Source organism: Corvus moneduloides, chromosome 10 (genome assembly GCF_009650955.1).
Source record: "Corvus moneduloides isolate bCorMon1 chromosome 10, bCorMon1.pri, whole genome shotgun sequence".
In the NCBI taxonomy this organism is placed as follows: Eukaryota; Metazoa; Chordata; class Aves; order Passeriformes; family Corvidae; genus Corvus; species Corvus moneduloides.
This window is the reverse complement of record NC_045485.1, coordinates 4,891,709-4,910,182: the sequence shown is the minus strand read 5'-3', so window position 1 is coordinate 4,910,182 and position 18,474 is coordinate 4,891,709. Positions and strand designations below refer to the sequence as shown.

General features: G+C 43.6%; 1 protein-coding gene across 5 annotated transcripts; it reads left to right on the top strand.

Moving 5' to 3' along the window:
- Positions 1 to 5,896: 5,896 nt before the first annotated feature.
- PARL (presenilin associated rhomboid like) lies at positions 5,897 to 18,352 on the top strand. Of its 5 annotated transcripts, XR_004242075.1 has the most exons (10): positions 5,952 to 6,090; positions 6,822 to 6,962; positions 8,931 to 9,045; positions 9,449 to 9,553; positions 10,771 to 10,866; positions 12,247 to 12,396; positions 12,759 to 12,829; positions 14,181 to 14,282; positions 16,108 to 16,205; positions 17,967 to 18,352. XR_004242075.1 is itself a non-coding variant. In XM_032119507.1 (9 exons), exons 2-9 carry the CDS (start codon positions 6,918 to 6,920, stop codon positions 18,082 to 18,084), a joined length of 729 nt encoding a protein of 242 aa, XP_031975398.1. In that variant the 5' UTR covers positions 5,897 to 6,090; positions 6,822 to 6,917; the 3' UTR covers positions 18,085 to 18,352. The 5 variants fall into 5 exon arrangements, 4 of the variants coding, with proteins under 4 accessions (XP_031975398.1, XP_031975399.1, XP_031975400.1 ...); XM_032119507.1 differs by lacking the exon at positions 8,931 to 9,045 and having other exon boundaries at positions 5,897 to 6,090; positions 9,449 to 9,497; XM_032119508.1 differs by lacking the exon at positions 5,952 to 6,090 and having other exon boundaries at positions 9,449 to 9,497.
- Positions 18,353 to 18,474: the final 122 nt, after the last annotated feature.

The window sequence follows — 18,474 nt, the reverse complement described above, 5'->3', positions numbered from 1 at the left end:
GAGGCTGGTGATGTGTACAGTGCACTGTTCTCTGCTAACACAGCTCTCCAGCCCTGCAGAGCTTTGCTGGCATGGAGATGGTGCTGGGAAGAGCAGCACAGTGCCAGAGAGCAGGAGCCCTGGCCAGCAACAAGGGGACCACAGGGCACTTGAGACACCTGCTCAGCCATGTGTGGGTTACTACAGAATCATGGAATCACCAAGGGTGGAAGACACCTTTCGGATCATCCGGTCCAACCATCCACCCAGCACTGCCACTGTACCCCTGAGCCACTGAAACACATCACCCAGCACTAAGTCTAGATGCCTCTTGAGCACCTCCAGGAGTAGGAATTCCACCACCTGACAGCCTGTTCTGATGCCTGACCTCCCAAGCAGGGAAAAACATGTTTCTAATATTTAATCTGAATCTCCCGCCTCAGCTTAAAGCCATTTCCTCTGGTCCTCTCACTGCAGACATGGCAGAACAGACTGGCCCCATCATCTCACTACAGCCTCCTGCCAGGGAGTTGTACAGAGCAAGGAGGTCCCTCCGGAGCTCCTGGAGACTAAACAACCCCAGTTCCCTCAGCCACTCCTCGTAAGACAAGTTTTCTAAGCCTCTCACAACCCTAGGTGCCCTTTGCTGGACACACTCCAGCACCTCAATGTCCTTTCTTAAGTGAGGGGCCCAAACCTGTGCACAGAACTCGAGGTGTGGCTTCACCCACACCAAGTGCAGAGGATGATCGCTTCCCTGGTCCTGCTGGCTAAATTATTCTTGATACAGATGCAGGGAAAAGCCTGGAAGGAGGTTGTGGGGTGGGAACCTGATCAGCCAGCAGCCCTTTGCTGGAGCAGTCTGGTGGCGAGGTGAGGTGAGGTAGGGTGAGGTGAGGCGAGGCGAGGCAAGGCAGGGCAGAGGAGCCAGGGGAGGGAAGGTGCTGAGGTGTGGCAAGGTGATGTGGAGCCACACATGGAGAAAGGCAATGCTGAGGCAGCAGCTCCAGCCTCCACCTCACCTCCTGAGCTGCTGCAGGCTAGGAGGAAACAGGCTCTGCCTATTCCATGAGACTTCTAGAGAGCACTACATTTTATCAGCCCTGCAAAGAGACCTTGATAAATAAGAGAGCTGAAAAATCACCAACTGTATTAAGTTTAAAAAAGGGAAAGTGCTGGATTCTGCACCTGGGACAATCCCAGTGTACCTACAAACTGGGGAAAAAGACACTGGAAAGCAGTGCTGCAGAAAGGGACCTGGGGGTCCTGGTCAGTGGCAAACTGAATGAGTCAGCAATGCCCTGGCAACCAGGAGGGCCAACTCTGTTCTGGGGGGCAGCAGGCACAGCATCACCAGTTGGGCCAGGGTGGGGATTGTTCTGGTCTGCCCTGCTCAGAGGTAGCCTCACCTTGAGTCCAGGGGGGAGTTTCGGGCACCACAATATATAAAAGACATTCAGCTATTTGAGAGTGTCCAAAGGACAGCCACAAGGATGGACAAAAGCCTTGAGAAGCCATGTAAGAAGCAGCTGAGGACACTTGGTCTATTCAGCCTGGAGGAAACTGAGAGGAGACCTCATTGCAGTCTGCAACTTCCTCATGAGTGCAAGAGGAGAGGCAGGCACTGACCTGTGGTGACCAGTGACAGGACCCGAGGGAATGGCCTGAAGTTCTGTCAGGGCTGGGTATTAGAAAAAGGTTCTTCATTCACAGGGTGGCTGGGAATTGGAATAGGCTCTCCAGGGAAGTGGCCACATTACCACGCCTGACAGACTTCAAGGAGCATTTGACCAACACTCAGGGGGTACATGGTGGGATTCTTAGGGACAGTCCTGTGCAGAGCCAGTAGTTAGACTCAATGCTCCTTGTGGGTCTCGTCCAACTCAGCATATTCTGTGATTCTGTGAAATCACAGCTGTTGTAAACGAGACTGAGACTTTTAAAGGAAAAGTCAACTCGTTTATTTGTTAACTGCTGAGAGCGGGAACCCAGGATAAGCCCAGGCTCCGTGCGACAAGCCAGAACAAAACAATGCTCCAACAAGACAGTGAGACCCACTGAGTGCCCCCTTGGACCCCATGTTCCGCAGGAGGATCCCCTTCCCCTCCCCGGGTGCAGGTAGCTTTTAAAGTCTCTGGTGCCACCGGACTGGTGCGTTTTTAATCCTCGCGCTGATTGGTCCCTTTCCTGTTCGCTCGTTGGTCTATACCTTCGTGCATTCCTCAGCAATCATTTTCAAACAAGTCCACTTCATTGGTTGGCTCGTTCTCCAATCACAGTCTAGGGCATCGTCCTCATCCCTTGAACCCTACGAGGCAATGTACTAGAAAGTTCCTTCCATTAAACCCATTGGCTCCTTGTTATATCCCCATCCAGTGGTTACATTCCAGCATTACACCCGTACAGTCTCACAACTTCCCTTCAATTAACATGTCCATCTATTCCACCCTCAACTCCCCTCTTCTACATCCTACCCAAACAGCAATAACCAACACCCTGAAACCAATTCATTTATTGCAACTCCCCCCTCTAAAGCGTTGATCGGGCTCTGGCCCACATCAATTATTCAAAATATAAATTGTGTCTTCATAAACTTGAGATTTTTTTTGTAGTTTTTGGTACTTCTCCTAAGTTTCCTTTGCTGTTTTTGGGGTTTCCTCTTGTTTTTTTTCCCCATCAATCACTGCATATCCTGATACTCGTTTTCCTTCCACCACTTTAGAGGAGCCATCCACAAATAGGATTTCTCCTTCAGTTAAGGGGAGCTCCGATAGGTCTTCTCTTCTCTGTGTCTGTAAATCTATGGTTTCAAGACACCTATGTTCTAATCTGTCTTCTGGTTCTCCATACAAAAACTGGGCAGGGTTTTGAACTCTTGTGGTAGCCAGTTCCAGGCTTTCAATGTTATTTAAAATTAATTCATACTTTAGAAGTTGGCTGTCTGATATCCATTGACTGGCTCTCTTGCTTAATATGGCTTTTAAATCATGTGGGGTATTACCAAAATAATTCAAGTCTTATATTTAAATTAATTCCTTAATATAATAATTGGATTATAATTTAAATATTTAATGCATTACTAAAATGATTCAAGTCTTATATTTAAATTAATTCCTTAATATGGAAACCTAATAAGACTGCTGGTCTAGAATGATAACCCAAGGTATCTCAATAATGCGGGAGAGAAAAAGAATAAAAACTATGTGGGGAAACCTCAAAGAGATCGTGGGAACTTAAAAAAAAAAAAATGGCGGTCCGTGGGAAAATACCGTGAGAATATAAACAAGCCTCAAAGGTTACTAGAAACTGGGTGGACCCTGAAGTTTTCCAGCCCCTCTCCTTCCGTAACTTCCAACACCACCCTTCCTGGAGCTGGAGGCGTTCCACAAATTTTAAGATGGCCCTCGTTAGCTGTCATGAGAACTTTCTCTAGAGCTTTCTCTAGAATTAAGACCAAGCCCTGACCAATTTTACCAAGCCCTGACCACTCCAGTGAAGTTACCAACAACCACCTCAACAACTCTGCGATTTAAAACCTTCTTATATTTGAAGAAATACATAAAATCCCAACATCATACTGACAAGCTCACTCTTACACAAATACACAAACCTATCCACGTATAATACACTCCAAAGCAAATAAAAGCACTTACACAAACCAAATATTTTACATTCATACACTCTCTCCTTAATAGACGGCCTGAGGATTATTGGATGAACCTCACCTCAGGACCTCGCCTATCAAGCCTCCCGCAATCACGCGACCAAATCAATCTCTCCCTCCCCCCCGTCCCCCCCCAAAAAATTCATATATGTATCACTGCTAAGTTATTTAAAAAGTATTTAGATATAACAAATACTACTAACAGAATACACCCAAGTAGTCTTGGATTCCAAATTAAAAGATAAAAGCACTTTATATATATATAACAAAAATAAAACTTATCCCTATCTTGGCAGGTTCTAACACCCCCTCTCACTCCTATTGAGTGAGGGAGCTTCTCACAACCGGTGGCCTCTCCTTGTCACCGCGCTTCGAGGAATTTTTCTCACTCCCTCAACGAATCCCCCACACGCAGGATTCCCAGCTTGAGGTGCCGTGAGAAACTTCCCCCCTTGCGAATCCACACTCGGGATCCCTAGCCTGGGGTCCTAATCCCCCTTGGGTTGGGTACCTTCCCCATCCCCTGCCAGAGAAGGGGCAATCCCCTGTCTGGCGGCCACACGGACCTGATGGTCTCCGGGCAGAAGTTATCAACCTCCAGCCTCAAAGGTCCTAGTTCCCCGGGTGCCAGATCTCCCCTTGATCTGCCCTCCAGGCAGCCTTGGCCGGTGAGGCTACTGTGTTCCCCCCGCCATCCTCGTTGGGATTTCACCGCGTGCGCCGGCGCCCCACCCCAGAGTCCAGCAGCCCTCACACCCAGAACCAAGCCACCCCTCGGAGCCTCCAACCGCGGAGGAATGGGAGCCTACGCGGGTAAGGGCGGCGAAAAGGAACTACTCACCCCTCTCCCCCTCCTAAGAGTACCACACTCTCTCGTCCACACTCGCTCCGATAGCCCGCTACACGCAGCCCCCGCTCCAACCAGCCGCCCTAATACACACACTCGCACCCCCTTATGCCTCACCCCACTCGCAATATTGACCTGTGTATCTGCGAGCCCCACTCCCTCTCGGAGGGCTCTTCTCCTTCTGGGTTGTCGTGCTCTCAGCCGTTACCCGGGAAAGCCAACTGCCCCTCCACGGTCTCCAAGAAATCCAAAACTCCGGGTGGCAAAAATCTGCCAGACGCGTCTTCCCCGGACTCGTCCTTCCTCGGGACCGGCCAGGGGGCGTGGCCTATCCCGGACGAGCCCCCGAATTGTTGTAAACGAGACTGAGACTTTTAAAGGAAAAGTCAACTCGTTTATTTGTTAACTGCTGAGAGCGGGAACCCAGGATAAGCCCAGGCTCCGCGCGACAAGCCAGAACAAAACAATGCTCCAACAAGACAGTGAGACCCAGTGAGTGCCCCCTTGGACCCCATGTTCCGCAGGAGGATCCCCTTCCCCTCCCCGGGTGCAGGTAGCTTTTAAAGTCTCTGGTGCCACCGGACTGGTGCGTTTTTAATCCTCGCGCTGATTGGTCCCTTTCCTGTTCGCTCGTTGGTCTATACCTTCGTGCATTCCTCAGCAATCATTTTCAAACAAGTCCACTTCATTGGTTGGCTCGTTCTCCAATCACAGTCTAGGGCATCGTCCTCATCCCTTGAACCCTACGAGGCAATGTACTAGAAAGTTCCTTCCATTAAACCCATTGGCTCCTTGTTATATCCCCATCCAGTGGTTACATTCCAGCATTACACCCGTACAGTCTCACAACTTCCCTTCAATTAACATGTCCATCTATTCCACCCTCAACTCCCCTCTTCTACATCCTACCCAAACAGCAATAACCAACACCCTGAAACCAATTCATTTATTGCAACAGCAGCCCCTGGTTTCACGGCGCCAGCGCCGCGCGTCAAGGGGGCCGTGGCGGTGAAGGCGCTGCCACGCTCATCATGGCGGCAGAGCGGGCACCACCCACCCGACATGGCGGCCCCGGGAGTGCTCCGACCCGCTGGCGCTGCCCGCTGTGCCCCGGCGGCGGCACCGGGAGCCGCGCGGACGGCCATCCACCCCTGTGCGGAGCGGCCTCAGGAGCCGCGGGGAGCCGCGCCCACCCAGGCGGTGACCGAGAGGCTCCCCCGCCATCGGCGGGAAGATGTCGCCCGGCTGCCCCGGAAGCGCTCGGGGAGGCGCCAACATGGCGTGGCGGTGCTGGGCCCGCGCCGGGGGCCCGCGGCCGCACAGGTACCGCCGGGACGGGGCGGGGAGGGGAAGGGGCAGCTGGGGCGGGCGGTGCTGACGGTTCGCGTGTTTCCCCCGCAGGCTGGCGGTGCTGCTGCTGCAGCCGCGGCGGGGTTTCCGCCGGGCGCGGCCGCGGCCCGAGGAGCCCCCGGCAGCCGCCGCCGAGGCGCGGCCCGTCCCGCCACCCCCGCGCCGCAGCCTCTGCCCGCCGTCGCCCACCACGGCCGCCGGCCGCCCCTCGCCGCGCCGCCTGGTCAAGCCGCTCTTGTTCGCCGTAGGGGTAAGTGGCTCCTGCGGGCCGGGTGCTGTGCCCGGGTGGGGGGAGCGGGTCGGCAAGGAGCATATTCCATCTGTCCCACGGGAATGCTTTTCCGGGTTTCTCTTCTCAGTAAGTCAGTTAACGCAAGGTTGTTGGCCAGATGCTGTGGCATTGTACAGAGATAACAGAAAGTAACTTCAACTAAATCAATGGGGATATTGTAAAGGTATCCCAGTTTCATTCCATTTCAGTGAACTTAATAATTTCATTGACCAATTTTGTTTGTGAACCTTTTTGATAAAGCATCACCCCCTGCAACTGAACATTCAGTAAACCTGAGGAAATGGCCTCAAGTTGCACCACGAGAGATTTAGATTAGATATTAGAAAAAAAAAAAAAAAAGAAAACCACCAAAAAACATACAACAAAAAAACCAGAAAGGCTTGTAAAGCGTTGGAACAGGCTGCCCAGAGCAGTGGTGGAGTCACCGTCCCTGAAAGTATTCAAAAAACACGTGGATATGGCACTCGAGGGCATGGCGAACTCAGTGGTGGTGCTGGCTTGACATTTGGACGTATGATTTTAAAGGTGTTTTCCAGCCTTAAGGACTCCGTGATTCTGTGAGTCCCGCTGCTCAGCGCAGCCGCAGCTCCCGTTGCCGTGCTTGCACCGGTCGGGGCCGAGCAGCCGGCTCGGCGTGTGGCATTAGCCCGGGATGGAGCGGTCACTGAGCCTTCACTGGTATCGCCCAGTTCACAGGCTCGGCCTTCGGGTCCGCCGCCATCTGGCAGTATGAGTCGCTCAAGTCGCGTGTCCAGACCTACTTTGAGGAAGCTCGAGCGGACTGGATGGATAAAATGCGGCCGCAGAAGAGAGGCGACTTCAGAAAGCAGGTACACGGAGCCAAGCCCGGGCTGCTCGCACAGGGGTGGATCCCTGCAGGAGTGCGAGGCACAGCCTCATCTCTCCTCTGGTGCAAGCACCGTTTGTACAACAGATACTTGTCCTGGTTTTTCTGATGTGGAACTTGGAGAAATACTGGGTTCTCAACAAATTACAGTAGATAGTTGACTTACAAGGAAAACTGATAAAATTAGTTCTAGAAAACTGTAACTCAATACCACTGCAAAAGTTATAGTGGAAAAAAATAGAGAAAAATATCATCTTCACCCAGGAATGCAGGAAAGAAAGGTCAGTAGTAGGAATTTGTTCATCTAAACTAGTTACTGTTTGCTGTTTCACCATAAAAAACCCCCCAACAAATGTTCTTGCTGTATCTTAAGTGTTCTCGAAAGTGAACGTGAATTCCCAGAGGACAGAGCTAGATTAAATTCTCAACCTTATGCTTAAGGCTTTTCAGTGCTCTGGCTTCTGAAATGCGTTTGTATTTTCTGCCTCTAAACCCATAAAAATACAAGGTTTTAGAGGGCTTTTTTACTTTGAGAACTGACATTTCCATGCAAGTACTTTGAAGTTTAGGCAGCAAGAACAAAATAAATGCTGCAAGATTTGTTATAAATTGAGTTGGCATCCCAGAAGTATCAGTCATTTAGTTTTTAATTAAGTATACTTAAAACTAATGTAATCATTCATGTACATTCACGTTTTTTTCAAGGTTATTACTAGCTTGTGATAGACAAGGCTTGATGCTCTTTCAGGTCTCCTTGTCCAAGGGAAGTAGGTCTGAGCGTGGAGCTGGAGAGGCTCGGGATCCTGGATAGGATACGCAAGAGCTATTTTTCGAATGCATATTGTGCACACCAGCACTGCTGTGGAAATGGGCATGTGGGATAACCCTGGTTGACAGCTGAGCTCCATGCAGCTCCTCGCTTATGGCCCCCACAAACCCCCAGTGGGCTGAGTGGAGAAGAAAAGCAAGAAAACTTGGGGATAAAGATAAAACAATCACCAAAAATTTGTTTAGTAAGTGTGAGAACAGAGAAGAAAACAAGTAATGCAAAGGCCATCACTCACAATCTCCTGTGGAAAGACCAGTGTCCAACCAGTTCATGAGAAAAATATGTTAAATTTCCTGAAATCCCCTCTTTTGAGGGGATGGTATTATTTGGTAGGGATCTCTCTTTGGTTAGTTCGGGTCATCTGCTTGGTTGTGTCCCGTTCCAGCCTGTTGCAACCTGCAGCAGCAGAGCGAGAAATGCAAAAGATCTTGATGTTGTACAAATACCATTCACCAAAATATAGAACAATAGGGTGTTAATCAGTACTGTTTTGGTCAAAAATCTAAACTATGGAACCATGTATAAGCTGCTAGAAAGAAAATTACCTCTATCCTAGCATGCTTTCTTGCTTGGTGTATATGAACTGCAGGGGAGATTATGATCAGCACTTAATATTTTTAAATAATTATGCCTTTATACTTTTTTTTGCCTCCAAAACCTGAAGGGGAAGATCTGGTGATTAGCTATCAAAAAAGAAAACTAAACTGCCCTGTTGTTAATAGGCTTAAACTCCCAATCCCCTTCTTCAGTGGGTAAGTTCTATTTCTAAGAGTTGAGGATTCTCCCAGTGGTTTCTGAGGGCATATAATCCTTGTATTTTAGAAAAATCATGTCTGTTCTGTGTTCTTATACTGAAGAATATCCTTTGCCAGAGAATTAAACAAAAAATGCAATGAAGTTGTTACTTTGATATCAAATAGTGAATACTTTGTTTCATACAGCATTATATCCCCTGCCTCCAACCTGCAGATAATTTTTATTACACTGTCCCCATCAGTATGGTTGGAAGGTCATTGAGGTAGCAACAAAATATATGTCCAAAATGATTACAAAAGCTGAGGAAGGAAAAGGGGGGTGCAATTTGTCTGTGGGCTGACTGCGCTCAAAATAAACTTTTTTCAGGGGTTTTAAACTTGGAGGAGGGCTGGGTGAGCTGGACGCAAGGGGGAATGGATTCCATATCTTGTGAGCCACCTCTGCAAAAGTGATCCTGGCACAAAAGTGGAATCACTCAAAGGTGGGTGGTGTGATGTTAGCATTAGGGTGAGGCTTAGTCAAGGCAGGATTTATGCTAACTTTGGCTAATCTGCTAAAGTCAGCATTATGGGCTAGGTCTTTGTTTAATGCAAGCAGGGTAAACCCATTGGAGTTGTGTACAAGGATATAACCCCATTCTTTTTGAAGAAACTCTTCATCCATATTGGGGTATTTTATGAAAAGGAGGGTAAATAGCTGTTCTTCAGTAAGGAAATGTCAACTTGAACAGCTGAAGCAATCAGAAGTAAAAAAACTTGAAACTTATTTACTTCACAGATTTCAAACAAATGCTTTCCGTTCTTAAAAACTTATAACCTTACACGACTGTTTTTGAAATTGCAAATGCTTTATGGTGGCATTGATGAACAATAATTCTGTTTCAGGTTAACAGCTGGTGGAATAGCCTGACTGAGGGTCAGCGGACTGTGACAGGTTTGTGTTAGCTTACAAGTATTAGACATTCACAGGAAGAGAAATATGGCAAACAGGTACAGTATATTAAAACAGATGGCTTTCATACCATGTTTAGGTTGTTGGGCACAAAGCATATGTAAATTTACACCTGCACATACCCTGTTTCTGCTAAACTTCCTTCTCACAAACTATTTTTTGTATGCCTTAAAAAAGTTCCTATGCATCTGTGTGAGAGAGTGTGGAGGATTAACTAGAATCCTCCCCCAGCAATATTTTTCTCAGGAATTATGAAAAACACCAAATGCTTTTAGAAGAAATAGGTGTATATATTCCATTGAACTGTGGAAATTAAATTCCCTAATAGTTACATGTTTGCAGTATGACATGTGAAAAGTAGCAAAAACTTAGCCTTTGAGCTTTCCTTTGGTTATATTGTAGTTTTGATTGGTTAGCCTAATGCCAGTTGAAATCCCCAAGATAAATGTAATGAGTGAAATGAAATTGATGAGAACTTGGTTCAAATCCAATAGCTGAGCCCTATCTCCTGTTACATATTCTACATTAGGTATTTACTGAATCTGTATTAGCAAGTTGTTAGCACAAGGTTACTGAAATGCTATTTCTCTGCCATTTACCTTTTCTACATTTTGGAAAAAAAAAATTTCAACCAACTTACTAACTCTTTGAAGTGTTAACTCCCAGTTTGAAGACTAGATTGCATAAGTGCTGAATGTTTCAGGCCAAAATCATCTCAGACCACTCAACTAACAAGTGATCTCAGGAAGTTTTGTACAATGCTTTGAATTGCTTCACTGTGCAAGTCAGGTCATGATACAGATACTGTGCTGGGGCTGTGAGGTGTGCAGTTAAATTCAAGTGTGCAGTAGATGGGTGCCATTTGGGAATAAACAGCAAGAGGGGCAGGAAATGGGACCTTTTAACTGGCTCCTGTTTCACTGATTTTGCAATGGAATAGCAGTTTGAAACTATAGCTTGAACCTTCTCAGCACAGATCTTTCTGGACTGCTGGATTCATTACACTGTATGTTAGAATGGTTGCAATTAAATGTCATATTTCTGAAAGACTTCCACTATATAAATGTAGCTTTCAGTATTTTTCATTGCTTTTTTTAAACTGTATACAAAGTAAGAAGTGGATTTTGTTCTTAATGGGATTGTGAAGAAAAAGTACAATCCTACAAGCTGCCTTTTTAAATACTTGCTTTCAGTAAGCATTATGGTGTATTACATTCATAATTTGCTTTTATACTTTTTTTCCCCCTCTTAATAGGTATTATAGCTGCAAATGTCTTTGTATTCTGTCTGTGGAGGCTGCCTGGCATGCGACGGATTATGTTTACATATTTCACCTCAAATCCATCCTCCAGTAAGTGAACAATAATTTGGGTGGCTTTCCTACACAGAGATGTAATAGAACCTCTGATCATACATGAAGCAGAAGCTTCAGGTGGCATATGGCTTACTTAGAGCTCCATCACCCACAAGCAATCTCAGTCATGCCCAAACACATCATTCCATCTAGGCAGGAAGTGGCTTGAGGGGAAGAATGATAGGAGTAATGGATCTGATTTTTTAAAACAAAGAAAACCGGTGCTTTTATAAATATTGTAATATCAAAACTGTTGCCTGCTATCTGGCCTTTACCTGCACGCAGTGGGATGCAGCTCCTGCCTGAATAAAGGTGAGAGGTACTCTTCCCAGTGACTGCAGCCGAACTGCTTTCTTGGACAGAGTGCAAATCAAGCCACTCAGCAAAGGAGGAAAATAAACTGTACTACATAATGCCATTCATAAACTAGACTCAAGTGTGACTGTTTCCCTCCTTTAATGTTCTGGGGGATGCAGATAGAACCATCAGTCACATGTATGTGTGCTTTCATCAGTAGACAAGCATTAGTCTCTAGGTTTTGTGTACAGAGTCCTTGTTTCAAAGCTGTGCTTCGGCTCACATTAAGATAAACCCAAACAAACCAAGCACCAACTTGGCTTTCGTTGTGTGTGAAATGTATTGAAGATACTAACCTAGGGAAAAACTTTAGTAATACTTAATGGCAGAAAAATGGGGTTTCCTTTCTACAGCAGAGAAAAGAATTAAAAGGAGAAGGAGACAAAAATGTGGTCGGAAGGTACTTCCTGCTATCCTCTTAATTTCTGCTGGAAATGTGGAAACTCAACCAGTTCGCCCATGCACTCCAAAGCTAAAGAGATCTGCTACCCAGATCTGAGCATGTCACCCCAAACACTCCTATTTTAAATAAAGTTGACCTTCAAACCTGCTAATTGGCTTGTTCGCATTTTCAAGGCTGCTGTTTCAGTGAGGAGAGCTAGTAGCTTTTGCAAAAAGGAAAAAACTGTTTTTTCTCTGAGTTCATCTTCATTGCAAATTAATTTTATATGGCTGCTTATATATTAAAAATCTTTCACCATATACATATATAAATAAAATACCTTTTTTCTGTTTCAAAGCATAGGACACATCATAAGATAAATGTTTTCTATGAAACAATCCCCAGTAGGTAACTAAAACTGTTATTGCAGCTTGCATATCTTTGGGGTGTATATTCTACCTTTCCAAAAGTCATTGCTTGGAATTTGAAATTGGTAGGTTTATTATATAGCTTGTATTTGAGAATCTAAGTGTAATTAGCCTATAGTGTGTCTTGATAATTTCTAGTCTGCATGACGTGCAAGTTGAAGCAAATGAAAATACTGACTTCTTTATGTGCATTGCTTTTCTCTTTTGTAGGAGCCCTGTGTTCTCCCATGCTGCTCTCTACGTTTAGTCACTTCTCTCTCTTCCACATGGCAGCAAATATGTACGTTTTATGGAGTTTTTCCAGCAGCATTGTCTCTCTTCTGGGGTGTGAGCAGTTCATTGCAGTATACCTTTCTGCTGGTAATGTTAAATACTTATATTTACAACACTTAAAAAATATAAATATGTGTTCATACAAGTAAAGTGTGTGCCTGGTTAATAGATGTATGATGACAGATGGCCATTGTTCAATCCCACACATTGCTTTATACTAAATGCAGTACTACTTTGCTGCCGTACAGATTTTTAGTGGGTTTAACATACTGGGCTTTGAAAGATGATAAAACTGTATCTGGTTTTAATTCCTGCTTTACTACCAAAATAAAACAGCTCTTTATACAGTCTCTTGGGATTTGTGTGACAAAAGATGACAGTTAATTTGTACTTCCTGATGCTTGTCTGCATTGCTGCCATCATTTCCAGTAGTAATGTCTCTTTTTCAGGGGTTATCTCCACTTTTGTCAGTTATGTTGCTAAAATGGCCACGGGAAGGTTTGAACCATCCCTTGGAGCTGTAAGTATCTTGGAATATGAGAGACTGATAATGATCTTTGAAGCCAATTTGAAAGCCTGCTGTATTCTTTAACCTGCTTAAAAGCCAAGAGTATATTTGGGGTAATGGAAACTAGAAAGCTTTACCAAAATCAAGGAACCAGGTACGAACTGGTTCTCCTGTGAAACAACAGGCAAGTGCCTGTTCTTCAGATCTGTTACCTTTGCTGCAGCAGCTGCCCAGAACTAACACCACTTAATGCTGAGGGTTGTAAATGAGTCCTAAACAGCAGGACCTCTTGTCCCTGAGCAGATCAGTTATGTAACTTATTGCAGAAGTGGTATTTCATAATTGTGTAGCAGTCTTCTCTAATTAAAAATAGTATACTTTAGAAAGAGATAATGTAATCAGACAATCAAACTCAGCATGTGATCCCAGTGGAAGTTGTAGGGCATGCTGTGCAGGAAGGGCAGCACTCCTGCCAAAAGTATCACCCAATGAACAATATGAGGCAGGCTGAGGAGCTCCAGTAGCTGCCAGTTCTTTCCAAGTGTTTTTAGTAGTGGAACATTTTAAAACGCTTAACCTGCATTGAATTTGAGGTTAACCTAGACATTTGCCAGATTTTAAAGGCTTAACTTACTATACTAAATAATTCTGATAAAAGCCCAAAGTTAGATTCTCATTATTCTATTGCAATGGAAAAAACTGTTAAGCTGTGCTGAGGTTAGAATTTTTGGAAATGCTGTCTGTGTGTTGTCCTTTTGTCTTATGAATAAATGATATCTGGAGCAAGTTACTTTTCCTTAGTCTTACTGATCTGAACTTACTGAAATTACCACACATTGCATTAGTTTACTGTATTCAGAGCCTTTCCATTGAGATTATTTCAGGGATACAAAAGCCCATGGTCAATTTAGTACAGTCCAGGGAATTACTTGTTTCATTGACAAAAGGTTCTTGTCTCTGTCTATCTGTTATTTTCCTTGGTTTTGTACAAGCTTCAGAATGATTCCCTTCATCAGATATGTCTATGCTAGATTAATAGTGTTAGATTTCTAGGGTTTACTTGGGAAAAAGCACATTTACATAAATCATTATCTTAAATTCAGGAGTGACTATTTCTTAATTATATAAGAGGATTTGAAGGATGTTTTTCCCCAGTATTTATAATTTCAGATACTGAAATTAAATAGTGTGCCTTGTTTTATTTTTATTCTGAACTTTTCTGTGGTGTTTTGTACTTCGAGATTTACCATAGGGCTGCATTTGAAAATAAAAACCCAAAGGAAAAGAGGTTCACATGCAGAAAAATGTATTATCCCTTATGTAACATCTTAGCTTGCTTTGATGTGTTTTCCTGTATTTACAGTCAGGAGCTATAATGACTGTCCTTGCAGCCGTGTGTACGAAGATGCCAGAAGCAAAACTGGCCATCATACTTCTTCCGATGTTCACATTTACAGCAGGAAGTGTAAGTGCCTTTGAACTTCAAAGAAAAGCTATTCTTAAAACACTTTCCCCATACCTCTTCAGTATCTGAGCATGTGTCCTCTTCGTCTGTGTTTCTAAGCTGTTAAATTTATTTTGAAAGAGAAGAGGGGTCATAGAAGTCCTGGGGACCAATTCTGAGTTGTTGCAGCCTAGCACAGTCATTACAGCAGAGTGGTGAATTCAGAGTTATCCTGAATTCCATCCTCTATGGGTCTGTTTCAGATCTAATCCCAAGAGGTGAAAGAAGTTGGGAGGGGGTCAGGTTCACCTGTCTGAGGAAACCTACATACACATCCTCTTCTTTCTGATGAGTGATATTTTTTATAGCAGCACTTGAAACAGGCTGATGTAAAACTGGTACATGGTCGTTAAAGAAAAATTTATCAAGATGAGAAACAGAGAATTTCACTTCTTACAGGAGATTGCATTCCAGCCCTGGAGGAATATTTGCCTCCTCTTTTGCATATCATCTTTTGATACTTTAGGAATGCTGTTGGAATTAGAAGTAGGTTACTGAGACTTTTCTTCGTGTGTAGTACTGGGACTCCTTTTTTTTGTTTCATTAAGTTCTTTTATGCAGATCCACTGCCGTGTTTAAGAAAAGCTTCTCATGTATATCTTAACTTGCTTTAATAAGTTAATCATCTTTGGTCCACTACTTAAAGTTGTTTTACTGCTTAAAGCAGTTAAGCCAGGTCATTCCAAGATCATGAGATTTACTACTTTTTGTAAGTGAAGCTTACAGATTTGAACAAACGTTCTTAGATGTAGCCTTCATGTTTTTCTTGCACTTCTGCTTGAGTTGACCTGGGGTTTTTTTGTTTTTTTTTTTTTTTTTGCGTGCTACCCTATAACTGCATCTTTCTTTAAAAAAATGGCCAGGGTAGAAATACAGGCAGAGCCACAGAGAGCATTGCCATGAGCAGTGCTCATTGCAACAGCAAAACAAGAGCAATATCAGCTACTGCAGTATAAACAATACTGTGGAATGATTGTAGCCCTACTATATAATTGTATATCTAAACTTTACAGACTCCTTTAATCTACCTTACCTATACTGTAATGGGCTTTTAAATTAAACAAGCCAATGTAGCAGTAGAGCTTCTATTCTAACACCTATGCTTAAGGAAAGAAATCCTGCCTGAAGTACCATTTCATCCTTGGGTTAAATCTGTCAGTCTTTATGAAATGAGGCATTTAGTAAAACCTTGTGTATTGACAGTTCTGGTGCCTTGTGTCTCCTGAAGATGGTACACCATTGCTTATGCTGCTCTGGGTGTGGAATTGTTCACTGTCATCCGGATTTTCTGCCTTCCAACCAATGTTTATATCAGATAAGATAACAGGGATGCTGCCCCACATGTTCCATCCACTAGGGGGTTGTGTTCAGGAGCACAGATGCACATAAATCTAAGCAACATCAGAATTAGAGAATGAGAATGTTGCAATCTTTTGTGGTGTCTCTTATAGCATGTACTCTTTCAAGTAATTTCTATTTCCTCCTGGCTCAAGTTTGGAATGTATTTGTAGCTTTAGAAATGAAGACTGGAAGAGGCTGAGTGTTCAAAAAAGACACATTCTGCACTATTCTGTAGCTGCTCACATTTGTATTTTGGCAGCACAATACAGGTGAAGACTGAGTCCTCTTGGTTTAAAACAATTTTTTACAGTAATTGCTTTGATATAAAATTTATAGGCTGTTTTTTGATTCCAGATTTTTGCTCTGTGCCACAATAGGAAACTGTTATCATTGGCCGTTTTATGTTGTGACTGATCCTGTCTGTTCCATGTTCTCTCCCTTCTAGGCTTTAAAAGCCATAATTGCATTTGACACTGCAGGGCTTGCTCTAGGCTGGAGACTTTTTGACCATGCTGCACACCTTGGGGGAGCTCTCTTTGGAATGTAAGTCTGTATTTACTGACTCTGTTTTGTATTTTAAATTAATACCTTATTTTCCCCCCTTTCTATATTGCTGAAGTGGGTTTTTTTTTTGCAAAGTTGTCTTAACTAGCAATGAATACAACTCACTGTTACCCTTCTAGTGCTGTAAAATTTTATGGAAAACACTGTTAACAGACACTTAGAACTGAAAGAATTGAGATGAACTGCCTTAGAATCACGGATTAGATGTCAGGTGGTCCTGTAACCATAACCTGGGCTGGTTGTCTCTGTTCTGCTCTTGCCAGCACATTGAAGAGAGTCACAGGGCAGAAAAGATTCTCACAAAGCACAGAATGGACAAATTAAAATAACTTTAAAGAGCTAAAAAAAAGTCTTTGTCTCAGTGTTTTTCCTCTAATTGCCAATTTAGAGTGAGCTACAGAGTTAATACAAGCTCAGGCCAAATTGCTTTGAGCAGCCTCTAGTGCTGTTTTCTCAGTGTTGCTGTATTGCCTTTGAGGGGAGCCTTCCTAATTAGTAAGAACTACTAGAAACAAGTTTGTAGGAAACAGTTCTGTATTGTTCCATGTTTGAACTACATTGAGTTTTTCCCCTTCTACCCAATTGCATACCTATTGCTAAGTGCATTTTTTAATATTTTATGTAGGCATTTGAAAAGCCTACCTGAGATTTCACTAGGCCAGACTTAAAGGCAAACCAGTTTGTAGACCAAATTGTTTCCTGTTTCTTGACTTTGGTGTCAATAAGCTCTGTGCTGTACAGTCTCCCTTTCTCCCCTTCTCTGGCATCACAAATGCATCAGATGTAGTCTTGCTGATTCATAACTGCTTTCTGTCATGATGTATCTGTATGAGCTTGTTCATTGTAATGAAGGAACAACCTGCACTGGTAATGCAGATTCACATATTAAAAGAGGATAGACAGCAGTTGCAGTAAAAGTGCTCTGGAGTTGGCAAGTTTCTTGCTTTCCTCACCCACATACGTTTTACGTGTTTGTTCTATTCAATGATGATTTTAGTCACTTCATCCTGAAACAGGGCCTTCTTTAGGACATATGTTGAATGACAAAGTATTTTCTATACATTACTTCCCACTTTAGAAAGCAGCTGTATAATTTGGAATGGCCAGTTCACTGGCTGCTGGCTCAAGAAAAGTGCTTTTGTTCCTCAGGACTCAGGTGTGGAGTTCGGCTTGTGAGAGAACCCTCAACCTATTTCCACGTGGTTGCATCCCCTCATACCTCTCCACCAAAACCTCCACTGCTTAATCACTTCTGTTGATACTCATGTATTAGCATATGTGAATATAAACAAAGCTAGAACACTTTGATAGATTAATCTTTAGGTGCTTATAGAAGAAAATTCATTTTGAATGGAACATGGTTGTTCTTTATGGGGCAGTTGTATTTATATAGAAGAAGAACACTTTTCCTTGGTGTTGTCAGTAAGGATTAGCACAAGCAACAGAACTGTTTTAACAGTCTTTTAAGTGGAGATAATTTTTTATATCTCTCTTAGTAGAAATCACAACAGCATGAAATTAAAGGCATGAAAACTGTGCATTCACAGGACTGAGGCAAACAAGAACACAAAGTTAACTGGAGTCAAGAGAACAAGTGGCTTACCTGCCGTTTTCCAAGCACGTTCTTTGTGCCTTAGTTTATCTTGTCTTCTTTACTAAGCATTTACTTGGTCTTAGTGCTCAGCCTGGTTTCCCTCAGATGCAGAGAGAAGTTGCAGTTAACTATTATTTCTTTCCCAGGTGGTATGTGACTTATGGCCATGAGCTCATATGGAAGAACAGAGAACCACTGGTGAAAGCGTGGCATGAAATGAGGACAAAGAACACAGGAAAGGGAGGAGGTGGAAAATCTAACTGATTCTAATCCTAGAGATTCCTCGTGCCCAAGTGGTATCTTACTTGAAGACATGGGATTGAATTGGTTTTCAAGGGCTTTTGCTACTCCACATTAAGCCTCTAAGGAGCTGAAGTTTCTAATGTAACAAAATTATGTTACAAAAATGCATATCCATAGAAAATGAACTCTGACAAAAGTGGAACAATAAAGGTTTTTATCCTATTGCTTTTTTGAGGTAATAGTCTGCATTACCTTTTTAAAGGTGGAATAAAACATGTTTTTCAATTAAGTGACCTAACTCTCTGTCAGAAAAAAAAAACAAAAATAAAATGGGGTACAACTGGTTAATACTTAGGAAGATAAACATTTCCGAAACTGAGGACATTAAGGGACCACACACACCCCTCATAT